The sequence below is a fragment of the Scyliorhinus torazame genome, chromosome 19, assembly GCF_047496885.1.
Source record: "Scyliorhinus torazame isolate Kashiwa2021f chromosome 19, sScyTor2.1, whole genome shotgun sequence".
Classification (NCBI taxonomy): Eukaryota; Metazoa; Chordata; class Chondrichthyes; order Carcharhiniformes; family Scyliorhinidae; genus Scyliorhinus; species Scyliorhinus torazame.
Window position 1 is genome coordinate 55,304,278 of NC_092725.1, and position 27,150 is coordinate 55,331,427.

The window sequence follows — 27,150 nt, forward strand, 5'->3', positions numbered from 1 at the left end:
TCGGGAGAGGACCTCCAGTTAAAAGGCTTCAATCTGTGCAGTGTAAGATAACAGGCATGCATCCGTTTTAATCTAAAGCTACGCTCATTTGTTTGTGCTTGGATATCTGAAGTTGGGTTTTGATGAGTCAGAGCAAGGAGTTTATTAACTTTTTTAATGTGAGTTAACACTGTTGCCATGTGACATCTGCCATCAAGAAATTGTTCACTTGGAAGTGTGTGTTCCAAGAGTTTTGGGGAAGGAGGAAAGCAGAAAGCTTATGTTTGAGTATTGGTAAGGACCTGCTGCTCTCCTGGCACGCTATCCAATATCCACATGCATCCCATTGGAATAGCATATTTCTAAGATTTTATGAATGAATGTAGGGAGATGAGAGTTAAATGCTGCTACAGTTTTTTAGGCTTGTGAATGGATTTTAATAAAAACAAAATGACTGAAGTGCAAGAAAATCTCAGCTACCATCTGTGGAGAGTTAAATGTTTTGAGTCCAATAAGACACTGAAACAAAGGATTTAATTGCTGTTGAAACATAAAATGTGGATCTGGCTTTTTGTCCTTTGGTCAGATAGACCAAGCTTCTGATTTAATTTTAAAAAATTAAGTGTGGCGTACCCAATTAATTTTTTCCAATTAAGGGACAATTTAACGTGATCAATCCACCTACCCTGCACATTTTTTTTGGGTTATGGGGGCGAAACCCACGCAAACGCAGGGAGAATGTCCACAGTGACCAAAAGCTGGGATTGAACCTGCGACCTCGGCGCCGTGAGGCAGCAATACTAACCGCTGCACCACCGTGCTGCCCTTGATGATATTTATTTTTTAAACCCCTCCCAGCCCCATTAAATAGCAGTGACTTGCTGCTTTCCAGTACAACTAGTGAGGAGGTAAACGAGAGAGAATTGCTCTGATCTTCAGCTGCTGCGGGCTGCTGATTCCTATGTGATGAGGTAGAACTTTTGGACTGGGGTGGAACTGTGGGATGTTGTTTTGTACTTTTATATATCGTCTATTAAGTTTCCTGAATGTTGTGGCGCCCCAATGCAACCGCATGGCCCTTCACCAATCCGATGGTTGTCATTTAAAAAAAAAAAAGAAATGTAGCTCCATATTTATCCAGTATGTGAAATGGCCTTTCAAGGACTTTTTAAAAGATATTTGTGCTCCCTTCTGACACTTTGCTTCTAGTCACCCCAGTACCTCAATTAAAGTCTTGTTTGAATTTCCATGGCTTAATCCCTCCCTGTCACGAACCTATTCAACCCCTGCCACATCTCTACATTCCCCTGACTGGTCTCTCCTGTATTTAATCCTCCATCTTATCTTCTATCAACTTGGGCTGCATGCTTTAGCATTCTTTGATCTCGCGCTCTCGCTCACACACCCAAAGCATCTGTGGAGAGCGAGTTGATGTTGCATCCGTTGGGGGCAAGAGTTTGGTTTGAGCAGACCTGCTGAGTTTTCCCAGCATTTTTCTATTTTAGTGTCAAGATTTCCAGCAGCTGCAGTCTTTTGCTTTTATTTTGCATAGTAAACACTAGTTGATCATCTTAGTCCCATGATAGGGCTAACTAAGTGGGGCTTTTGTATTGCCTTTTGAAGCTTAACAATTTATTTTTGATTGTCCGAAGGAAAAAGTACACTATTTAATGACCATGCTATTTTGTAGTGAGTGCATATAGAGTTCATTTGCTAATCTCCATTCTTCAGACATCAAACATGACCTACTGAAGCATCTTGAACCGATCACTGAACTGATGCATCTTGCATCTCGAATCTATCACCGATTTGCCTATAAGGTAAAAATCTTAACTTCAAATGTGTACTGATTGCGAATCACTCTGCTCAAAATTTGAAGCGTGCTGAACTGTTGCCTTAATCAGCTCCAGTAAGTGCGTAACAATGCAGTGGATGCATTGGACACACTGAATGGCATTTGTCCCCCCAACCCCTGCTTCCAGCTGAATGCTATCATGCATATAATTTCTGCAATACTACAGTCCATGCTGCTCCCGGTCCTGGCAAACATCACTCCTCCACATATCTGCCGACCTGCAATGATCCACAAAACAATAGCAAGAGTTTGCAATGCACCCCACACCTGCCACTTCATGCTGATCTATTGAGCTCACCCAAGGTATCCAATCAAGAAGGCCAGTCTGGAAAAACCTTCCCACACAGGACTTCAATGCAAATTCCACCTGGCAAATGAATGGAAATCATTGAACATGACCGACAAGTGCCTGGTTTCAACCTTCTGGCCTCTGCTTGGCCAACCTCCAGGTGGGGCATTATTGTCAGCCTGATGTGTGCCTGTGGGAGACTGCAAACTATGCACCACGTCATAGAATGACCAATCCACAGACTCAGTGGAGGCCTATCCGCACTCAACACAGAAGGGCTGGAGGAAACAGCTTGGCTTGGGGACTTTTGCATTTGCCAAATAAATAATTACCTCTGCCCCAAAGTAGTTTACAACAAAAGGAAGCACTTGTGAGGCAGGACTGAAATAACAGCAGTTGCTGGAAAATGAGAAACAGAAAATGCTGAAAATACTCTGAAGGGCTGGCAGTTCCCATCGTCGGGTTTCCTTGTTACACAGATGCTGCTAGACCTATGCGCTGTTTTTCTAACTATTATCAAACATAGACTCTAGGAAATGGCCTTGCACAGGTCCAATATATGGTGCTCGGGAGATGAAAAATCATTAAATAATGTTAGTAGATGGACGGGTATGGACCAAGATGCCTGGTGAACCCGCGTGCTCCAGCGTCATAGTTACAGACTTTTGTACATGTCAGTCAGTGCAGCAGAGATCGGCCTATTATGTACTCCAGCCTCTGGGTCATGCTGATAGAATTTGGCATTGCTACGTCATTCACTTACTTCCCCATATTTCACGATTGCCTTGTCTCTATAGAAGCCGAAGTAACCTCTTGCTCATGACTCATTCATAACCATAGAGAGGGCTTACCATTATTATCGGTCAGTTTCATCCTAGTCCACTGTGCCAACCAGTCTAATGTGCTTTTTCTTGACAGTTCCAAAACAACAGAAGCAACAAAATAAGGCTGAAATCATTCCATCCCCACCCAAGGTAAGAACTAACTTGGCTAAGTGTTGAAAGGCAGCTCGGTGACTTTGACTGATGGAACTCTGCTGATGGCTATTGTACTCCGCGTTGGGAGTTGGAATTCTAGTTTCCGTTTGCTGCCCAGTGAAAGCTTCTGCTGGAGGGCATTGTGATTGGAATTGAATAGTTTGTTCAGGAAGGAGGTAGTTTGTTTTAAAACTTGGGCATTTCAATGTCAGTGAGCTCTCGTACAGCCTAATTAGCAAGCAAACAGTTGGTGCACAGTGCCATGTTTATTAAAAACTTATTTTGGAGCTGCTATTGTAATGGTATCTAATTTGAATGAGTGCAAAATTGCACAAATTTCTTACTGATGGGCTGGCTGGATTCTGAGATTTGAGTAGTGCTGTTCGGCTATTGGGGCCTCGTGTTGACTTGTCTGCTGTTCTGGACCATAATGGGAGTGTGCAGCCAATTCTCGTCCCGCGGGTCATAAGTTTAAATGCCTACCTTGTCCACAACTGACCATCTCTTTTGATGCTGTTATTCCCAGCATAAAAAGACTCTAACCAGGCTTCTTTCATAGAACACATTTATTATAAAACTGGTTAACGTTGTAGTTTAGAAGTATTACTTTTTCCTGGGGGAGGGGGAAAATCAGATATTTGAAACCCCATACTCTCTCCCCCTCCTACTACAGAAGGTAGTGTATGGGAATATTTAAGGATAAAACTCAAGGATGTCGACACTGTTGATCCAGTAGAATTCTGGTCACAGTAGATCTAGAAGTCCTTGCAGACCAGTTTTGTGTCCATGATGACTCTTATAAAAGGTTATTCTGTTGATGTTTCATTTCTAAAGTTGCTGCATGTAACACTGGGGTTAGGGAGAGCATCATCTTACAACCCCTACAGTGCAGAGGGATGGTATTCGGCCCACTGAGTCTGCACTGACCCTCTGAAAGAGCATCCCATCCTCCTGCCCTATCTCAACCCCAGTTAACCTGCCCATCTTTGGACCCGAAGGAGCCAAATCCACCTAACCTTCAAGTCTTTGGATTGTGGGAGTAAACCCCGCAGACATGGGAGAACATGCAAACTTCACACATGGAGACAGCCACCGAAGGTCAGAATCAAACCCGGGTACCTGGTGCTGTGAGGCAGCAGTGCTAGCCACTGCTGGCCATTGCTGTCTCTTTCTGCAGCCTTCTAAAGCAGTGTTTCAAAGAATAAAAATGTTCAGAAATACCCCTGGCAGGTGTTTTTTTTTAATGGAGTCTTTGACCTGGTAACAGTAGCTCCTTGTTAAGACAATGTATCTCTTGCCTCTCTAGACCCCTGCTAGACCGGTATCTGTTGACCTGTAGTCTCCTGAATATTTGGGGTGGGGAAGAAGTCTGAAGGGCGAATGTCCTTTTAAATTTTTCCAAAACTGGTTCTTCAGAAGCTTGTCACCCTGTTCAACTGATAAATTTCTGACCATAGCTAATTGCTTTTCTTCCCTTCTATGTCACTCCCAAGAATGTTAGATGGAAAAGCAGTTTTCGCATTATAAACAGCTGAGTGTTTTTAATGTGGGAAAAACCATCTCAATTCTGGCTCTATTTGTAAAAGATTCTGGTTACAGCTTAAGTTGATTTGACTCAGTGCACTGATTATAAATGGCATAATAAAGCATTGCATTTCAAATTGTCTAATTGGATATAAATGTCACATCTTTGTTACCTGGACTAGTGTCTTTGAAATTATTCTGATAAATTAGATCAATCCAGTTTATTACCCCTGCACTCACCCTTGAGCTGCCCACCATTTAATTACTCCCATAACCTTTTTGAGAAAACATTTTTTGATTTGATTCTCTGAAAATCCTTGTAGATTTGCATATGCCACTTTTTATTTGGAGGATTATAAAGTGTTTTTTTTTTTTACTTTCTTGGTTCTGACTCCAGCCACAATAGTTCTGATTTTTAAAATAAAAATTGATCAAAATGCCTAGTTGTTTGAACGTTGTGTTTGACATTGCTCCTTTCCTAGTTGCGGCAGGAAATGACAACATAGCTTTCCCACTGACAAACTCTCTTAACACTATGCATTTGAATGCATACCTACCAGAGCCCACCGTACTTGCAACATAAGCTGACGTGGCTGAACTGAGTGTAGCAAACGAACATCCGATTCTTGCTGACTTGTCTGGGCTGTGTACAGCTGTCAATATGTGGACTAGCCCAGAGTGGTGTTGGAAGGATGTTTAATGGGAATCATTTGGGAAGCGGAGAACTTGTATTTTGTGCAGTTTGTTTTCCCTCCAAGGACTAACCGCTCTACTCTTTTGCAGCCTGCTTCAGAATTGAATGTCCTTTCCAATATCGGGGCTAGTTCAGGTTCAGATGATCAGTCTTCGCTATCTGGGTCCATATCTGATCTTTCCGGGCAAACGCCACAGGTAAGACATTATAACTGACTTCCCTGAATTCTGAAAAGGTTTTCTAGCCGTTTAAGTACCAGATTACCCTCCTTTAGACAGCTCTTATTATCTTTCAGCCAATTGTTAAAGGATTCCCAAACAAAATAGAGATCTACCTACTTTAATAGACGAGCGGTACCAAGTGCTCTGCTCTGAGCAGTACTATTTGGAGAAAATCCATTTCTCTTCTGTGCATTAACCATTTAACGGTACCTTAAGCTGTATGTTTTATTAACTGCTGTCTTAAGCTATCCTGCCACCTTCAATGATCTATGCACCTCTGCTCCTGCACCCCACTAAGAATTATACCTCTTATTTTGTATTGTAAATGTTCTTCCTAACAAAATGCATCACCTCTCACCCTTTTTTCCACATTGAGTTTCATGAGTCACCTATCAGCCCATGGCATCAGCTTGACTTTGTCCTTTCTGATAATGAAGGAAGACGAGTAATTTTAAAATGGCTAGGCTTGACTCTTGTCTCTATCCCTAGAATTCGGCCGCACGCAATTCAGAAAATGAAGCATACATTCCGCCACCGCAGTTGTACCAAGCGAGCACACCCATCAGTGAATCTTTAACACAAAAATCCCTGGAGACAAATCAGGTGAGTGCTTTTTGTGGTTTGACTACCTGAAGTACAAAGTCTCCACTACAGTCCAGGTCTTTCTGTCTGCCAAATCTTGTGTGTTCAGTAAATTCTGCAAATGCTGCACATTACAATCCAGCGTCTAGCTCTAAATAATTTGGGGAAAGCTTGTTTCTTATTCACTGACTAGTATATAGGTTGGGGGGGGAAGGAAGGTGGGGGGAAATGGAAATTTTGGTAGCGCAATGGTTAGCACTGTTGCTTCACAGCTCCAGGATACCAGAACAGGCCCTAGAGTGTGGTGACTAGGGGCTTTTCACAGTAACTTCATTGCAGTGTTAATGTAAGCCTAAATAAACATTATTATGAGCGATTTGAACATGGGTTTCTGCCTCCTTAATGGGAACAGTGAATATAGTTGTGTGTCTTGTGCATATTACACCCTACTGACAGGTTAGAATTGTGGTTGTAATGTTCTTGTCAGATGGCCTGATTTTATATTACAAGAGCACTTGTAGCTAAAGATATAAACAGTTTATTAACATTAACTGTGGGTAAACTATATACAAAACGACAGATGAACAACAGTAATATCAAGCACGTGCAACCTCTCCAGCTTTCTCCAGCCAGTCTGAGGGGTCACCTGACTCTTAACATTCACTTATATACTAGTGAGACTCCTAGTGGTCAGTCAGTGAATTACAACACAATCATGATATCACTACCGTGGTGTGCTTGCTAATTTTGTGTTGGCTCTTAGTTGTTTTTAATGGGATTTGTCAAGGGTTAGTGAGGAAAATATATAAATATAGAGCACAAAGAACAGTTGGCACCATTGTATTTCCACAAGCTATTTTTTTGAGATAGTGGAACAACCAGGTGTCGCTTCTTTCACATCGGCCATGTGGGCCCTGAATGTCATATGGATAACTCCATTAAGCTGGATCACCTCACTACAATTCCCTCACTCCAATTGCAAATCTAATTGATTTTTAGTCTTCAATGTCTTCACCATTATATGAAGTCTATACCCTTTGTTGGAAGAGATGTTCTCCTGAGAAGCATCTCCATTTACATAGAATTTACAGTGCAGAAGGAGGCCATTCGGCCCATCGAGTCTGCACCGGCCCTTGGAAGAGCACCCCATTTAAGCCCACACCTCCACCCTATCCCTGTAGCCCCATAATCCAGTAACCCCACCCAACCTTTTTTGGACACTAAGGGCAATTTATCATGGCCACAGCTTTGGACTGTGGGAGGAAACCGGAGCACCCGGAGGAAACCCACGCAGACACTGGGAGAACGTGCAGCCAGTAATCCAAGCCGGGAAAATGTGCAGCCAGTAACCCAAGCCGGGAATCGAACCTGGGACTCTGGAGCTGTGAAGCAAATGTGCTAACCACTGTGCTACCGTGCTGCCCATCACCTTTATGGTACCATTGACCATATGTTTCTGGATTGAGTAACTTACAGAGAAATTCCTTCTGTCACAACTGACTGCTCCACCAGGTAAAGAGAACAGCAATTTGTTCTGCATGATGAGAGTTTGCTGATTGTTTAGCAAGAACTTTGGTAGAGGTGTTGCCATGGAGAATGCAACAGGGAAGATGAACTGCCAAGCCTTTGTTCAAATTTGGTGGAAAAAGGCACAAATCATGGACGTCCTCTTCCTGTCTGCTAAGGACAGGCCCTGTGTGTGAATATACGTGGCTTCTAGCATGCCACAATGAGCTTGACTGGTGATCTTTAAAATTGGTTTTCAGTGTAAATCTTAGCACGGGATTGTGTTGTGTTAACAAATGTTGTTGAATCGCATCTGTTTTTGGCGAGCACCGGCTGGTTGGCTGTAGTCAGTACTTCTGTTGTGAACACCTGAAGGAAATGCTGTTTGATATGATCTGCCAGTTGTTGGGATGTTTGCCCTGAATACCTGGTGTCATGCCAATGCTGAAAATCATGGACCACATTCCTCACTGTGTGATCAGCAGGAGATATCTCTTTTTTTTTTGGCTTGATGCCAGCATCTTGTGACGGGAAAATACCACTCTTGCTGCTGCATGATAATGGTGTGAAACAGCTAGCTTCACCTGCTAGGTTTTAGATGCACCCTGCTCTTCCAGCATACTCTTGTAGACTGGGCAAAGACATGGGCTCATTCTATCTTTTAAAGAAGGTATTTTATCCCAAACATGTTCAACATAACAAACTTTAGTGTATACAGTTGATATATTTCTCTCCCCCCCCCCCCCCCCCCCCCCCATATGACAATTCTCATTCTCTCTCTCTCTCTCTCTCTCTCTCTCTCTCTCTCTCTCTCTCTCTCTCTCTCTTTCTCTTTCTCTTTCTCTTCCTTTCTCACCCCCCCCCCCCCCCCCCCCCCAAAAAAAAGAACATACAGGCATGGTTTCCCACTCATCTGGGCCCGAGTCTTGTGGACCCTGTACACCACCTTAAACTGTATAAGACTCCTCCTTGCACAGAAAGAGGTTGAGTTCACTCGGCACATTACTTTACACAAAGCCCCCATCCTGTCTCCCTCCTCCCACTTCTGCTTGATCCTTTTCACGAAGGTCATGCCCTGCTCTCCCAACCACCCATCTGTCCACCACCACAATCCGGGAGCAAACTTTTCTCCAAGGCGTTTATTCCAGTTCCTGAGGGAATGAGGGCAACTCCGAGTCCCAGTATCTGAACTCTCCCTCATGGGAGCTCGAACTTCTTCCGCAATTCCTCCAGCCCAGCAAACGTGCCCTCCATAAACCTCCTGACCCCGCACTAGCCCCTCCTCCTGTACACCCCATCCATCTTCCTTAGTGCAAACCTATGATTCTTTCACAATGGAGTCATCACTGATATGTGCTCTGCTTGCCCCATCAGCTGGTTCCCAATTCTTTATGGACGACTACTCCACCGCACTACTAGTGTTGTTCCTGCGAGCGAATGGCAGCGGGTCTGTCACAAGGGCCCTCGGGGCCCGTCCCCTCGCATGATGACTTGTCAAACCTGACCCAATCTGCCCCCTCCCTCCCCCATCATCTCTTCCTCCGCATTCGCTACCCAATAGGAATGCAGCAAATTCGGGAGCGCCAGTCCCCTTTCTTGCCTCTGCCTTTGCAACTGAGCCCTAATAAACCCTCGGCCCCCTCCCTGCCCACTCAAACTCCGAGATTAATGCATCTACCTTCTGAGAAGGCCTTGGAGGGACTGAAAAACAAACTGGAATTTTGGCAGTATGTTTATCTTTACCACCTGTACCCTTCCAGTTAATGTTAAATGCAGAGCATCTCACCATTTAAGGTCCCCCAAAGCCTCCTCCACCAACTGGTCAGCTCCCCACCCCTGTGGGAAGAGAAAAGAGGACACCTGGATGTGGGGAAATTTGAAAAGGGAATATGGAGAGTACAGACCCAACATGTTCCTACATTTCACCCAAAAGGGAACAAGTCCAGAGAACGCTGGATGTCTAGGAATATTCAGGACTGAATAAGAAAGAAAGCAGGGAGGGTGAATTTAAAGAGGGGGTAGGAAAAAGCACTGTTGTGTAGTATTTGGGAGAATCCCGGGAAGTAGATAACCAGGAAAAGAGTAGGTCCCAAGGGGACAATGTGTGTGGAGTGGGAGGATGCTAAAACTAGTGCTTCTCCCGGGAGAAGGAGAAGGAGGATGCAAGTACAGAATTCTGGGAGAGGGACCGTGAGGTGCTTTTAACAGTTTGACACGGGGAATGAGGAGGTATTGCGGTTTTGGCAGGCTTTTAAAGTGGGCAAATCCCCAATTACGGATGGCTGCTATTGGAGGGATGGGAGAAAATTGCAGGGGGTCCTGACCCAAATTCTGAATTCTCTGGCCACTGGAGGTGTCAGAGGATTGGAGGACCGCTAATGTGGTTCCACTTTTCAAGAAAGGCGGTAGAGATAAACCACAGAATTACTGACCAGTGAGTCTCATCAGTGGTATTGGAGAAAATTCTGAAGGAGAGAATTAATCTCCACTTGAGAGAGGCAAAGTTTGATCAGGAATGGGACGCTATGGCTTTGTCAGTGGGAGGTCACGCCTGATGAATTCTATACTTTTTTTTGAGGAGGTGATCGGGTGTGTAGATGAGTGTAGTGCAGTTTATATAGCAGTCTTTGGCTGGTCCCATATGGGAGATTGAAGGTACAAGGACATGGGTTCCAGGGTAACTTGGCAAGTTGGACCAAAAATGACTGGGGTTATGTTGGAGCTGTACAAAATATTGGTTAGGCCACAGCTGGAGTACTATGTTCGGTTCTGGTCACGTCCCTGTAAGAAGAGTGTGATTGCACTGGGAGAGGGTGCAAAGGAGATTCACCAGGATGTTTCCTCAAATGGAGCATTTGGGCTACTAAGAAAGGCTGGATAGGCTTGGGTTGTGTTGTTTTGAGGAGAGAAGGCTGAGGGGGGACTCGGCTGTGGATAGAAAGTAGCTATTTCCCACTTAGTGAAGGCTCAATAACCAGGGGATATATTTTAAGGTGAGGAGGTTTGGAGGAGATTTGAGATGGTAGAAGTCTGGAATGCACTGTCTGGGAAGGTAGTAGACAGAATAAATTCATAAAGGATGTTCCTGATGGTGGGGGAGACCAGAACTACGGATCATAGTTTGAGGATAAGGGATAAACCTTTTAGGACTGAGGTGGGGAGAAATGTCTTCACCCAGAGCGTGGTGAACCTGTGGAATTTGCTACCACAGAGTAGTTGAGGTGTAATTTCAAGAAGGAATTCAACAAGACGTGGCTCTTGGGGCTAAAGGGATATATGGGAGAGGGAAGGCAAGATCAGGGTATTGAACTTTATGATCAACCATTATCATAATGAATGGCGGAGCAGGCTTGAAGGGCCGAATGGCCTCCTCCTATTTTCTGTGCTTCTAGAGGTGGAAAACCTCAACCTTTTTTTTTTACTTGGATGAGCACTTGAAATGTCAGAACAATCAAGGCTATGGACCAAGTGCGGTAAAGTGGGATTATTGTCGGGGTAGACTTGATGGGCCGAAAGAGCCCTGTGGAAACTTCTCTTTGCAGATGGTGTATATTGCTGCTACTGTGGTGAAACAAATAAATATTTAAGATGGTGGACGTGGTGTCAATGTTGATCTTTTGAGTGTTGTCTGGATGATTGCAGCCGCCAAAGGAGAGTATCCCATCACACACTTGTTAATGGTGGATAGTTGGGCGGTGAATTCCTCATTGAAAATTCCCAGCCTTTTGACGTCTTATCTCCCCAGCCAGTCCAGTTCAGTGGTGAATGCCAAGATGTTGGTGAGGGCTTTTGTGATGGCAAAGCAGTTGGAGTCTCCCTTGTTGACGATGGCCGTTGTCACGTGTTTGTATGGAGTGATTGTTAATTCACTGGGACCCTTGCAGCTTCTAAAGAAGTTTTGGTTGCATAGATATTGGACTTCTAGTGGAATTGTACGCAGATGGCGATCCTGAAGTCAGTGGCCAGTCTTCCTCTGCTTGGCTGACTTGCACTGCAGCCATTGAGTGGGTTTGGTTATGGCAGTGGGATTCCATGGAGCACAGGTGGCTAACAGGAGGCACCTGTTCACCTGGCAGCCTTGACTCTCTGTCCCGGCACCTACCTCCCAGTAGTAGGAGTTGCCAACTTAGGGCTTCTATCGACCCACTTGTTCCTCACCAATCCCGATTTAAAACAAAATCTGGCCATGAGTACAGGCTCGCGGGCTAATTTAGGGGGTACCATTTACGGTAGCGAGGAATAGGTTTAGGTACTTGGGGATTCAGGTAGTGAGTGAATGGATGGGGCTCCATACCGTGGGCAGCATGGTGGTTAGCACAAGTGCATCACAGCTCCAGGGTCCCAGGTTCGATTCCCAGCTTGGGTCACTTTGTGCGGAGTCTGCACGTTCTCCCTGTGTGTGTGGGTTTCCTCCGGGTGCTCCGGTTTCCTCCCACAGTCCAAAGATGTGCAGGTTAGGTGGATTGGCCATGCTAAATTGCCCTTGGTGTCCAAAATTGCCCTTCGTGTTGGGTAGGGTTATGGGGATGGGGTGGAGGTGTGGGCTTGGGTAGGGTGCTCTTTCAAAGAGCTGGTGCAGACCCGATGGGCCGAATGGCCTCCTGCACTGGAAATTCCGTGGAACTTAACGAAGCTATTGTAGGAGGCCAGGGAGGATCTTAAGAGATGGGATACAGCACTTAACGTTGGCGGGGAGGGTCCAAGTGGTAAAAATGAATATTCTGCCGAAGTTCTTTATCTTTCAGGCTCTCCCGACCTTTATACCAAAGGCCTTTTTTTGGAAAGTGGACACCATCATTTCTGACTTTGTATGGGTGGGGAAGGTGCCGAGGGTGGGGAGGACCCTGCAGCAGAGGCAGCAGGGGGGGTTGGCATTGCCAAACTTGCTTTGTTATTATTGGGCGGCGAATGTGGACAAGGTGTGGCAGTGGTGGGAAGGAGAAGGGATAGAGTGGGTTAGGATGGAGGAGGAATCTTGTAAGGGGTCTAGTAAGTATTCCGGGAGCCGAGTGGTGCAGTCCACGGTGAAGATATGGCATCAGCCGAGGAGGCATTTTAGGGTGGAAGGGATGTCGGTGCTAACGCCGCTGTGTATGTGGCTGGGGGAGCAGGGAGGCAAGCAGGTGGTGATCAAGATCAAGTAGAAATGGGAAGCGGAGTTGGGAATGGAGATCAATTGGGGAGTATGGAGTGAGGCACTGCGAAGGGTAAACAGGACCTGCTCTTGTGCAAGGATGAGCCTGATACAGTTTGAGGTGGTGCACAAGGTGGATATGACATGGGCGAGAATGAGTGAGTTCTTTCAGGGGGCCAGTGAATCATGCGCACGTGGTTTGGGGTTGTGAAAAATTGGGAAGATTCTGGGCGGGATGTTCGCGGTCTTAGACAGGATAGTGGAGGAGGGAGTGTACCCGGACCCTTTGGTGGCGACATTTGGGATTTCAGGGAAGCCGGAGCTCATGGCAAGGAGGAAGATCGTGTCATGGCCTTCGCCTCTCTGATTGCACGGCGACAAATTTTGCTGGAGTGGCGGATGGCATCGCCACCAGGGGGTAGCAGCATGGTTGGGTGACCTGTACGACTTCCTGCGGTTAGAGAAGATAAAGTATGAGTTAAGGGGCTCAGCAGGGGAGTTTGAGAAAAGGTGGGGGATGTTTGAGGAGCTGTTCGTCGCGGGGGCGGGGCGGGAAGGATGAAAATCTGTACAAAATGTATAATTGATTGTTGGGAAGAATGTTTCCCGGGGTGTTTATTTGCTGTAACCTACTTTGATACAAGTTTTTGAATAAAATGTGTTTATATAAAAAAAAAGGTACAGGCTCTTATTTTATGCTTAGAAATGCCATTGGATGAAATCTAGCCTTGAATCCCTGTTGAGCGTGGCTTGTTTAACTGTCATCCCTTGCATTGCACTGGGGTATAAATAGTAGCGGTATGAATTCCAGTTCTGACTCCAGCGTCACCATTTGAGGTCTCCCTGTGCTCCTGATTCCAATATTAACCGCTTTCTGAATCCAAAAGATACTTTCCCTGTACAGAGTACCAAATTCTGCTGAGAATGAAGTGGTTATTAAGTATTTTGTTTCCTTCAGGATAGTTTTTTTTTGTATTTGCGTTGTGTTAAGTTGTTTTCATTTGCAGTGGCCCTAGTATTTTTGCATCCATTACTCAGAACGGTGCCGTTCATGTTTGTGATGAGGGGGGCAGGGTGGTGGTGAGGGGTGCAGGAATTCACCACTTCCATGAACATTTTTCTGTAAGTTTGAGAGTTTCTTGGTTCTGACAATCGATATCATGCATGCCCAAAGTAGCTGCTGTATGGAATCCAGTATCATTTTTTGTTTCCTTTCTACTTGTAACAAATCTGGGCACCTTTCAGTTCCCAAAGCAATAGAGTCTTGACTAAACCTATGCTCCTGTGGAATATTCCTTGGGAGATTAAATTGCCAGAAGCTTAGGATGTTCATTCCCCTCCTAAGTCAGTCACCATCCTGATTTGGGAATGTCACTGGGTCAAAATCCTGGAACTCTCCCTAACTGCACATAGGTATACCTCCACCCTGTGGACTGCTGCAATTCAAGAAGGCAACGAGCTTGCCAGCACCTTCTCGAGGGCAATTGGGGCAGTCAATAAATGTTGGCCTAGCCAGCTGTGCCATCATCCCGTAAATGTGCTGTCATCCCGTAAATGAATTTTTAAAAAGTGCTGCCATCTTAGCAGTACAGGAGTCTAAAAAAACTGATCCATCAAGGGTGGGCTGTTTTTAAAACCTGACTTGGCATTTAAATTTGATTGCTTGTAGTCCACATGCTCTTGCCTCAAGCACTGTGGTGACTAATACGCATGTACTGTTTGAAAATGCTGCCAGGTTTAAGTGTGGATTTGAAACCCATTTTTGTTGTGACATCGGTCTTGTTTGTCTGTCAAGTATTTGATTTCTTTATCTGTCAATTCCACCAGGTGACTCCTCTGCCTAATAACCAGACTGCCTCAAGCACAGCAATAACTCCAGCATCCCAAGGACGGGTACTCCAGACTCCAGTAAGCAATTCTCCAGTTAGCATGAAGACCACACCCTTTCAGGCTATGCAGACTGTGAGTGGCTGAGACTGGTTTTAACTTGGACAAATTGCTGTCCTTTTTCTTGCTGTCTTTGCTTAGGCATTTATTGGAATCATTACCTTTTGAGGGAATGGTAGTTTCCATCTGTTGAGAGCCCTCCTTGAGGTACCTATTTTACAAGTAGAAGTTGCTGGGAGGTGTTGAGGCAATTGTGTATATATCCAAAAGAGGATATGGTTTGAAGTATTTTTGATGGGTCATGCCAACTCAACCAGTTTCCAACTTAGCAATGTAGGGGATGCATCACTGTTGGTTTTGTTCATTGTTTCTCTCTCTTGGAAGAGGTTCAAGAGAACCTCTTGAACCTCTCTCTTGGAAGAGGTTTTCTAGAACAGCTTGCTAGCCTGATGGTGGTCAACCTCCTGATTACTGTTGACCTCCGTTCGTGAACCCTCAGCAAGGGGAGAGGATGCTGCAGGAGGTGGAGGAAAGTGGGCTTTAAGAAGTTCTTTGGGAGGTATTTAGGGGGAATGAAACCTTGGAGTGCTTAAAAGTGAAGGTTGGTATCTGTCAGTGGCACTTTCTGTGACCTCTGGAGTAGAGCAGTGTTTCCTAGGGGTATTTACTGATGTGGTCACATCAGGTACAGAATGTTCCACATTTTGCAGACTTGTGTGGTGGAGTTGATCAGTTTTTTAAAAAAATCCAGCTCTGAATTAACTTCAATAATCTCACATCAATGTAATTTCTCAAACTGGTTGGCTAGTAGCACCCAATATTGAAGTGTGATCATTTAAACTCTTTTGAGCTTCATGCCCATTCTGTAGGCTTTCTTTTATCCAGTTGTTTCCAATTGATGGCCTACCATTTTCTGTACACAAGGTTTGCACCTGCACTTAAGATACCACATTTTTGGATCGTCCCGATTGTTATTTGATTTCCCTGGTGATTCTGGAAACCTTGTTGTTTGATTTCCCTAGTGATTTTGGAAGCTTGTGCCAGCAGAAACTCTTGGACTATTCTGGTAATTCACTGGCTGGACAAGAGCCTTGCCCATTGCCAATGACTTGAAAATGTCAGTGTCCATATCTTGGGTACTTGTCAATGCTTTTAACGTAACCATGACCATATTGTAAATGTTCAGTGTTGTTTAGCTTCCCTGACGCTAACTTGGTTTGCAAGATTGGTCTACCACAGATAGAAATTCTCCAATTTTTGGCAGGCGTGAGAAGCTGATTTTGGCAGTCGTGAGAACCCAAGGTTGTATCGAAGATTAATCTGAAGAAACTATTCCTGTTAATCGGTGACTTTACGAGTACATTCTTGCACTTGATTTTTTTCACCTGTTATTTTTGAATTCATTGCAGTCCATTGGAAGTTCCTGTTGTTCTATCACAGGATGGCTGGGCCAGCATTTGCTGCCCTTTCCTAATTGCCCATGGAAGGTTGAAGTAGTGGCCCAGTCACAATCAATCTCTTGGAGACGAGTGCAAAATACAATAGTGCACAGTGAAATGAATGAGAATGTAACTTTCATTGTTGCCTTGCAGGTGTTCAATGTGAATGCACCGCTGCCTCCAAGAAGTGAGCAGGAAGTGAAATCTGATGCTCCATATACCCCTGCCTTTAATCAAAGTTTGATCACGGCTAGCACTCAAACTCCACCTCAGCCTGTGTCTCTGCAAAATGCACTGACACACGATGCTTTAACAGGTATTAAAATTATACATGTGTTTGGGAAAGATGCTGCTATCCAAAATGTAGATTAACCTCTTCCTTTTTGGGTCTGACTTATAGTTACTGAGTGTATTAATGGCTGGAAATTAATTTTCTTTGACTGAGAATACTCTACTTAAATCATTTCTTGTAAGCAAAGCTGTAGAACAAAGATTGTGCATATTCCAAGAGATGCCTGGTGATGCTCTAATTTTGAGCTGCAACTGTTTTGTACTTGGATGCTATTTAAATTTAACCTTGGCTTTGTTTTCTAATCAGAAGACACGATACCTGTTTCCAATGGAACCCCAGTTTTCCTATCCCACAGTCAACAAAATAGTGCTTTGCCAAGACCAAACCAAGCCTACTTTGGGAGCAGAGGTGCTGTACGGGGAATTCCACGTGGTGGCAGAGGAATTGCTAATGCATACCGTGGTTCAAGCAATGGATATAAAGGTGTACAAATAGGTACAGTGTTTCATTATTTTTTTTAAAATGTGGCACAAAATCTCTGCTCCACTTGAGTTCTCCCCATTATGTTCTTATCTGTCTATCCAGGCACAGCAGAATCACTCATTTAGCTCATTTCTATTTATTTCACTCTCCGATGCCTCTTCTCCTGTATTGCAAAGGGTTTTTTCCTTTTGAGAATACAGATCATGATCTTTATTAGTGCCACAAGTAGGCTTACATTAACACTGCAATGAAGTTACTGTGAAAAGCCCCTCGTCGTCACATTCCGACGCCTGTTCAGGTACACCGAGGAAGAATTCAGAATGTCCAATTCACGTAACAAATGTGTCTTTCAGGACTTGTGGGAGGAAACTAGAGCACCCGGAGGAAACCCACGCAGATACTGGGAGAATGCGGAGATTCTGCACAGACAGTGACCCAAGCAATGTCCCTGCTGCTGTGACACAACAGTTACTGCATTTGGCTGCAACATGCTTGTCAAATGCTTGCTGTCTCAGTGCATGCTGTCTGCAATAGAATTTGGTGCAAAGGAATTCTGATGCGCTGGTTCATTTAAATGCAGTACCGGGTGGGATGTATTTCTCCTCTTGGCTAAACCACGTCCAAAATAACTGGAAACACTTGACCACCTGATGCATGACATGACCCATATGGCAAAAAGAAAAGATTGTATCATGTACTGCGTACATAACTTTGGGTGGGGAAACTGTCTCTACATGGTCCATTGTAGAGTTAAGTGCTTGATCTGGGGTGTGGTAGGGGCTAGTGTCGGTTGTATGTAATGCATTACTGGAACACCAATTGCAATGGGACAAAATTACAACAGCGTGGATCATTGTTGCTTCTGTGTTTCTATGTCCTCTGCGGTTTGAGACCTGTCTGACTAAAATTTCTGAACTAATTCTGGCTAATTTCTGACTATCAAGCTGGGATTGTAGGGCATGTTAGTTGCAGAGCTCCATGAATGTAACTACTTTTAGTGGATGTAGATCCATCAACCTGCTCTTTGTTAAAACAAGTTGGATCTTGCAACACCCATTACAACTTTGATTTGAACATTGGAATTGTAAATAATATCCTCCTTCCAGTTTCTTTCTTGATTGACGTTTGTGGGAAAAATACATAGAAGTCTAACTGTGATAAGTTCTGATTATCCACAGCCATCCTAGCCAGATGGTCAATGAAACGGCTTAAATCGTGTTTCTAACCGTCAAAATGAGCCAGAAACAGCCCAGATGTAACGGATCCTAGTGAACCAGAGTCTGTAAGGAGCAAGTAGAATGAGATGCACCAAGTGTTAGATATTTGGGGAGAAGAGGACGTCGGGAATAAAGGTTTTAAATTCACATTCTGTTTGTGGCAGATTGTTATATTCCTACGTAACTATGGCTGCAATTCAAACGTACCTCTGGCTATCACAGAATTGTCACTGCGCAGATGGAGGCCATTTGGCCCATGTCTACACTAGCTCTCCAAGCAAGCAGCATGGCTTAGTGCCGTTCCCTGTACCCCTGCTCATCGATGGTTGTGAATAGTGCTACATGAATGCAAGTATATTCAGACTTGGAAGAATGAATTGGTCACAGTGGGTGAGGCAAAACTTGGTTAAAACTACAGCTGAAGAGTGGGAGTTGTTTGAAGACCTGCATATACCCATGAAGGCTCACAAAAGCCACTTGGGTTTCTCAAGAAGTTTAATATTAGCTAAAATGACTTGTGACTATTAACTAAAATTACTTGTAAAAATACAAAATAGTAGAGATCCTGCAGATTATTTAAAACAAAGTGTAAAGAGAAGAGTAATTGGAACTGAAAAGAGGAGGACAATGTAGACGTTATCTAGGGTAACATGGAGGCTTTTACAGATGTTGAAAGAATGGCTTAAAGTTGACGTGAGGCATCCATGCAGGTGATATGATTTGAAAATCCGGAAATGCAGACTTTACTAAATAGTTACTTTTTATATCCATCTTCACCGGCAAATACAAGGACAGTTTTAAGAATTAGTATTTAAAAGTGATGGCGAACAATGAGACCAATCTCCAGGACCTGATAGTTCCATCACTAGGGTATTGAAAGCAGGTGAGGAAATTGTTGCATTGGTTAGGGTTAAGGGGCCAATGTCACTGCCATTATTTGAGAAGGTAGGAGTGACATTTGGGCATTATAAACCTATAAGTCTAATGCTAATGTGAGGAAGTCGTTACAACCTCTTGGGATGGGGTGATCACTTAGACATTCAAATCCTGCTTGCTGTATGAATGACCTTTTTTTAGGATCCTGTGAAACCCAAGAGGTATCGAACATAATGAGGGGGTGTGAACAGAAGGCCTTCAATCTGGTTCCTTACAAACTTTCCGAAAATAGATTTGGGAGTGTCCCTATCGGCTTGGAGAATTGGTTGGGATATGGGGATAATGGAGATTACTCAAATTGGCAAAATAGGCCCAAGAGAAACTGATTGAAGTTATTGCTGGGCAATCATCTCCGCCCCAGGACATCACTGCAGGAGTTCCTCGGGGTAGTGTCCTAGGTCCAACCATCCTCAGCTGCTTCAATGACCTTCCCTCCATCTTGAGGCTTGAAGTGAGGTTATTTGCTGCACTATGTTCAGCAGCATTCACAACTTGTCCGACACCTGAAGCAGTCCAGTGTCCATTTGCAACAAGACTTGGACAACATTTAGACTTGGGCTGATACATGGCAAGTAACATTTGTGTCAGACAATGCTGATCTCCAACTGTCGAGAATCTTACCACCATTACTGCATCCCCATAAATCAACATCCTGGAGGTGACCAAAATTGTGGCTACAGTGGGTCAGATCTGGGAAGAGTAACTCATCACCCAACTCTCCAAAACCTGCCCTCTTATCTATAAGGCACAAGTCAGGAGTGTGATGGAATCCACTTGCCAAGTGCAGCTCCAATAACTCTAAGCTCAACATCATCCAGGACAAAGCAACCCACTGTTTTGGTACCCCATCGAAACATTCACTCCCTCCAGGACAAAGCAACCCACTGTTTTGGTACACCATCAAAACATTCACTCCCTCCATGCACCTTAGCAGTAGTGTGTACCATCTACAGGATGCACCAAGCCTCCAACAGCATCATCCAAACCAGTGACCATTACCATCTAGAAGAGAAGGTGCGAATGGGAACACCAACACCTGCAAGTTAACCTCCCCAAGACGTGGAACTATTTTGCCGTTCCTTCACAGTCACTGGGCCAAAATCCTGGGAGGTCCCTTCCTAACAGCATTGTACCTATGTTATAGGGGTTGCAGCGGTTCAAGGAGGAGGCTCAGCACCACCACCTTGGTAGTTAGAGGTGGACTTCAAATGCCCTGTCTACTTAGTTCCATTAGCCCGAATAATCTTCCCTAATAAGTCTCTGCTTTTAAAAATCTCAATTGACCCCTAGCCTTAACAGGTTTTATGATAAAGAGCATGGCAATTTTCCAGTACTCCTGAGAAAGGCATTCTGCCATTACAACTTGGCTCTGCTCAGAGTTCTGGACCCTCTTACTGGACGAAATGGCATCTCTGCCCACCAACATACTCAGCCAGATTAGCCCCCTAGTAGAGGGCATACCAACTTCCTCTATAACAATCTGTATGACCAACTCTTTATAGTTTTGGTAGCCTGGAGAATCTGTGTTTCATTCCTGCCACGGCCAATGTTAGTTAGTTGCCCATAACACAAGACCGCAATCCAAAACGGGGTCTAATTAGGAGCCAGAGCTGTACCCCTTCCATCTCTCCAAGACCAGGTCTGAATTCCATTAGCCTTTATCTTTTGTACCTGTCCCGTGGTTTACTAACATCTACCAGGAGTGAATCTCTGGTTGCCCACACCTCCCAGCTTCTGCATTTAGAAAATGCACTGATCTCTTTCAGGGTCCTGGGTCCAAAGCCAATGGCTTCATTGGAACGCCAATGCCATCTGCTAGTTTTGATGTCTGTTTCGGTTGTGTCATCAAACAAATATAATTCCATTCTTCACCCAATACATTTACAATTCAATCCACCTTGGAAGTGCTCAGCCCAATGCTGTTTGGGTTTCCCCACCAGTGCTGAAATTAGGCAAGGAGCCAAGTGAGGGTACATTGTTCAGGGCTTTATGGAAATTCCTGATGTTGGCACCATAGAATTCCTACAATGCACAAGAGACCATTTGACCCATCAAGTCTGCACTGACCCTCTGACAGCAGCCTCCTCCATCTCCATAATTCCATAACCCCACCTAACCTACTCATCTTTGGACTGTGGGGGGGGGGGGGGGGGAGGAGGAGCCCCCCCCCCCCCCCCCCCCACACACACACACACACACACACACACACACACACACACACACACACACGGGATGAACATACAAACTCCACACAGACAGTCACCCTAGGCCAGAATTGAACCCAGATCCCTGATGCTGTGAGGCAGCAATGCTGGCCAGATGAGCAGCATAGGCTTTCTGGCTTATTTTGGCCCACTGTGGGTGGAGGAGGGTCAGTCCCTCAGTGTATGTCGGTCATTTTGATAAATTTCAATGAGATATAGCATCCTGTGGTCTGAGGAGCACTGTCCTCCTAATTGTATCTCGTTGCTCTGGCAGGTGATGATTAAATCAGTCTGCCAGTGTTTGGACATTGGGTGCATCTCTGTTTGTACTTGCCTTCTGTCTGAAGATGGTTTTAGTCATTGATGCTCCAGCAGGTGCACAGACCCTGAAGCATGCCATTGCTGTTGTATTGCTCCACATCTTGATATTCCCCAAGCCTGATGGTCAGCTTCTACCCTTGCAGTGAAGTCCTCCATGATGAGCTTTTCCTTCTGTGGAGATTTGCAGTTGCTCTGTCCAGGTACTCTGGCCTGTATGTGTCCAGGGCCACTGGGATGTATGCACTGATTTGATTGTGACAAAGTCATCCTCATGATGTGCATGTAGAATTATGACAATTCATTGTGCTCTATAGAGAGTATCCAAACACTTGAGCAGTCAGACTTGATACCTGACACCGGCCTCTTTTTTTTTTTTTAATATGCTCTCATTCCTGTCTAGAAGCAGGTGCAGCCTGCAGAGGCCCTCGTGCCAGTTGAGTTGAGCACCAGTTGTGGGTCCTTTGGCGCAGTGGTTGTGTGCCTACTTCTGAGGCCTAAACTCTGGGTTGATTGTCTCTGATTGGGAGCAGTTATTCATTCAGTTCTGAAGTGGGATGTGGCTGACTCCTGCAGTAGGGACTGCCTCTGATGTGCACACCCTATGCATGTATTTAAACTTTTTAGTAATGCTTCTCCTATCTGGCAGACTTTTGTTTTGTGGAAACTGCAGTAGCAGTTATGAGGTCATTGGAATTTCTGTGGCGTCTTCCAATTGATCGGGGGATTAGCCTAACAATGGACTAATAGGTACTCGTTTCTCCATTTCATCATTTCACACTTCTTGAGGATGTTTTAAAAAAAATAAAAAATAAAAATAAAAAATTCAATAAAGTCTTGAAGCACAAATGATTGAAATAGAATTTGGGTTTGACCGCAGTGTGCAATGGAGAACATTTTCATGCTTTTTTAAACTGTTCTGTAAGTTACAGAAGTGTTGTCCTAGAGAGTAGGTTGTCCTAGAGAATAGGTTTACTCTAACTGTAATGAAAGGCTTTTTTAAACTGTTCCTCTTGATACCTTCATTTCTTTGTATGACTTGCTTGCAAATAGGTATCCCCTTTGCATAGTCTCCTAGTTGTATTTGATTCACTTTTTGAAGTGCGTTTTTGCAGGTGGCTTACACTTTGCATATAGTTTTCCATGTTTGTTTCTAAGTGCGCTGTGATCTTGTGAGAAAACTGAATCTAAAGCAGCTATCAGTTGGTGACCATAAAATCCCTACAGAAGGAGGCCATTTGGCCTAGCAAGTATGCCCCTTGCTCCAATTGAGCATCCTACCGAGGCCCCTGCCCCTATCCCTGTAACCGCACCTAACCTTTTGAGCAATATTATCATGGCCAGTTCACTAACCTGCACATTTTTGAACTGTGGGAGGAAACCAGAGCACCTGGAGGAAACCCACGGAAGCACTGGGAGAATGTGCAAGCTCCACACAAGACAGTCACCTGAATTCGGAATTGAACCCAGCTCCCTGGTGCTGAGGCAGCAGTGCTTAGCCCTATGCCACATGCCGCAAAGGAGGTGTCGACCAGTATCTGTTAAGACATTATGGCAAAGACTGTAGAAGGGGTTTTGGAACACTGTTGATCAGCAACCTGGTCAATCTCAGCTGGAATGATTCAGCAGCTAGTCTTGGTCAGTCGGAAACGGTAATTTATAATGGGGAACAAAAATGGCTGACCAACTAAATGCATACTTTGGTTATGTCTTCGCAAACGAGGACAAAAATAATGTATCCGGAATGTTTGGGAACACTGGGTTTAGTGAGGGAGGAATTGAAGGAAAACAGTATTAGTAGAGAAATAGTGTTGGGGAAATTGATGGGATTGAAGGCTGATAAATCCCCACGGCCCGATGATATACATCCCAGGGTACTTGAAGTAGCCCTAGAAATAGTGGATGTATTGGTCCTTCAAGTTTTTCTATAGACTCTGGAACAGTTCCTACAAATTGGAGGGGAATGTAACCCAACTGTTTAAGAAGAGAGGTAGAGTGAAAATGGAATTATGGACCAGTCAGCCTGACGTCAGTAGTGAGGCTAATTCTAGAATCCATTATCAAAGGTTCTATAGCAGAGCAGTAGGTAGCACAGTGGTTTGCACTGTTGCTTCACAGCGCCAGGGACCCGGGTTCGATTCCTGGCTTGGGTCACTGTCTGTGCATAGCCTGCACTTTCTCCCAGTGTCTGCTAGGGTTTCCTCTGGGTGCTCTGGTTTCCTCTCATGGTTTCCTCCCACAAGTCCTGAAAGACATGCTTGTTGGGTGAATTGGACATTCTGAATACTCCTTCGGAATAAATGAAAATCGCTTATTGTCACAAGTAGGCTTCAAATGAAGTTATTGTGACAAGCCCCTAGTCGCCACATTCCGGCGCCTGTTTGGGGAGGCTGGTACGGGAATTGAACCGAGCTGCTGGCCTGCCTTGGTCTACTTTAAAAGCCAGCTCTTTAGCCCTGTGCAAAACCAGCAACATGCAGTGACCAGGGTATTTTCACAGAAACTCCATTGCAGTGTTAATGTAACACTGTGACAATAATAAAAAAATTTTAAAAAACAGTGGCAGGATTGGGGTCGCCATGGATTGGGAACTCAAGCTTGACAAATTTAGACAATGGGAAATCATGCTTGACAAAACTGGACTTCTTGAGCATGTAATTAGTAGAGTTGATGAGGGGGGAGACTGGATGTGGTTTGTTCAGACTTTCAGAAGGCTTTCAACAAAGACCATAAAATATAGGAGCAGAATTTAGGCCATTCATTCCAAGTCTGCTCTGCCTTCAGTCATGGCTGATATGTTTCTCATTCCCATTCTCCTGCCTTCTCCCCATAACCTTTGATCCCTTATTGATCCCTTTATTAATCAAGTACACCAGATGAGCCCTAGTTGCTGCTACCTACAGGGCTACAGACCTAGAGCTCTAGAAGTTGAAATTGGGCAGAATAGTTCTTTCTTCGAATATAAGAACTAGGAGCAGGAGTAGGCCATTTAGCCCCCTCGAGCCTGCTTCGCCATTCAATGCAATCATGGCTGATCTCATCATGGCCTCATTTCCACCGTCCTGCCTGTTCCCCGTAACCTTTTAACCCATTACGAATTAAACATCTGTAACTCCTTAAATTACTCGCCTATGCTGGCATCCACGGCACTCTGGGGTAGAGAATTCTAGAGATTCACACCCCTTTGGGAGAAGTAGTTTCTCCTCACCTTGGTTTTAAATTTGCTACCCCTTATCCTGAGACTCTGACCTCCTTGTTCTAGAATGCCCTGCAAGAGGAAGCACCAGCTCCATGTCTATCCATACCTTCTTTTCATCTTGCATACCTCAATTTGAGATCTCCTCGTTCCTCTAAATTCAACAGTATAGGCCCACTCTGCTCAATCTTTCTTCATAAGACAAACCCCTCATCTCTGGAATCCATCGAGGGAACCTCCTCTGAATTGCCTCCAATTGCTCAATTTAAGGGCACCAAGATTGGGCACAATACTCCAGGTGTCGTCTCGCAACACTTCTGTCCCTTTTTATACTCCATTCCTTTAGCTATAAACGGCAACATTCCATTTGCTTTCTTTATTACCTGCATGCTAGTTTTCTGTGACTCGTGCAGAAGGACACCCACATCTCTCTGCACTGGAGCACCCCGAAGTCTCCCTCCATTTAGATTTTATCCCTGTTAAACTCTGCCACATTTTGGCCTACTCACCCTAACCTATCCGTTTGTCAGGTTCTTATTTCCTCGTTGCAACTTGCTGCCCCACCTATTTTCATGTCATATCCACATTGGCTGCAGAAAGTCCCACAAGTGTGTAAAATTAAAGCGCATGGGATTGAGGGTAGTGTATTGAGATGCATAGAAAACTGGTTGGCAGACCGGAAACAGTAGGAATAAACTGGTCTTTTTCCAAATGGTAGGCAGTGAGTAGTGGGGTACTGACCTCCGCTTTTCACAGTATATATTAATGATTTAGATATGGGTCTTAGTTTCAGATTTGCAGATAATGGAAAGCTGGGTAGGAAGGTGAGCTGTGAGGAGGATGCAGAGATCATTCAATGTGATTTTGACTTGGACAAGTTGAACCAGTGGCAAATGAATGGCAGATGCAGTATAATAAGTGGAAGGTTATCCACTGGGGTTGCAAAAACAGGGAGGCAGATTATCTGAATGGCCATAAATTGAGAGGGGAATAGCAATGAGACCTGGGTGTCCTCTTGCACTCAGTCATAATCATGTAGGTGCAGCAGATGGCAAAAAGGCATAATGTTATCCTGGCCTTCATAGCCAGAGGATTCGAGTAGAGGAGCAGGGATGTCTTGCTGCAATTATGCAGGGCCTTGGTGAGGCCACACCTGGAATATTGTGCAGTTCTGGTCTCCTTTATCTGAGGAAGGATGTTCTTGCTTTAGAGGGTAACAAAGGTTTACTGGACTGATTTGTGGGATGGCAGGACTGACTTATGAGGAGAGTTTTGAGTCTGTTAGGATTTTATTTACTGGTGTTCAGAAGTAGACTTGAGGGGGGATCTCCTCAAAACCTTTAAAATTCTGACAGGACTAGGCAGGATAGGTGCAAGAAGGATGTTCCAGATGGTGAGGGTGTCCAGACCAGGAGTCAGTCTGAGGATATGGGGTAGACGTTTAGGACCGAGCTGAGGCGAGATTTCTTCATCCAGAGGGTTGAGGCCAAAGCATTGTTTTCAGAAGCAGTTAGATATAGCACTTGGGGCAAAGGGGATCAAAGGATATAGGGGAGGGGGGTGGGGGGGTTGCAAGGAGAGGTAGGATCAGGCTATTGAGTTGGATGATTAGGCATGATAATGAATGGCAGAGCAGACTCAAAGGGCTGAATGGCCTCCTCTGCTCCTATGGCCTGTTTCTTTGCTTTTATTGAATTTACTATGGGCAAGTTGACCAGTTATTGTGGGAGGGTAGCTTGTATGGTGTAAATAATCCCAAAGCCCAGGAGCATTGGGTATTTGAGCCGTCCCATTGGCTGCTAGTGGATCAATAAACACCTTTGCTAATCTTAATATTGAGGAAACCTGAAAAATATTTGTGCTCCACAATGGGAGTCGTTCAGAAAAAAAACACTGGTATCTCAATGTTGCTTTTGCACACTTGCATCAAGTCTGTTACATTCTGTGATTTAATGAAGATGTAATGCTAATGAATGTGTGATGTTCCTTCACCCAGGATTTGATGGCTACAGAGGGATTCCCATACCTGGCAATGGAACATATGGACCTTTTCCAAATAGAGAGTACCCTGGGATACCATATACTCCAAGGGTAAGGATAGCTGTGTGTCATTTTGAAGAATTATAAAATGCCATTCATAATTCTTGGCCCTGCTACTCCCTGAGCGCACCTGTTTTTCACACTAGGACAATCTTATGAATTATGAACAATTTGTTTGTTTATAGCCTGTAAAAGTGCACTATTCTCTTAGTCGCACACAAATAAACACACTCCAGGAAAGTGAGAGCGTGCCGTAGTGTCAGATTTTGGAGTTGTGTGTAAATAAACAATCCAATGAAAAGCTTGCTGCTGGTCGTTCAAATTGTCCACGCACTCTGGGGTTTAAAAACACAAGCAATCCTAATTGGGAAGGGTTG

General features: G+C 44.5%; 1 protein-coding gene across 9 annotated transcripts in view; it reads left to right on the plus strand.

Annotated features, from left to right (window-relative positions):
* Positions 1-27,150, plus strand: part of caprin2 (caprin family member 2) — a 69,856-nt gene that overhangs the window by 19,791 nt on the left and 22,915 nt on the right. For 6 of the 9 annotated variants that reach the window (XR_011936463.1, XM_072484298.1, XM_072484299.1 and 3 more), the window contains 7 exons: positions 3,042-3,097; positions 5,408-5,515; positions 6,029-6,142; positions 14,589-14,723; positions 16,241-16,403; positions 16,686-16,874; positions 26,730-26,824. Coding sequence is in view for 8 of the 9 variants with exons in the window: in XM_072484298.1 (XP_072340399.1) it covers positions 3,042-3,097; positions 5,408-5,515; positions 6,029-6,142; positions 14,589-14,723; positions 16,241-16,403; positions 16,686-16,874; positions 26,730-26,824 (860 nt within the window). In the remaining variant the exon portion in view is untranslated. The remainder of the gene's footprint in view (positions 1-3,041; positions 3,098-5,407; positions 5,516-6,028; positions 6,143-14,588; positions 14,724-16,240; positions 16,404-16,685; positions 16,875-26,729; positions 26,825-27,150) is intronic. The other 3 variants (XM_072484300.1, XM_072484303.1, XM_072484304.1) reach the window with 2 other exon arrangements.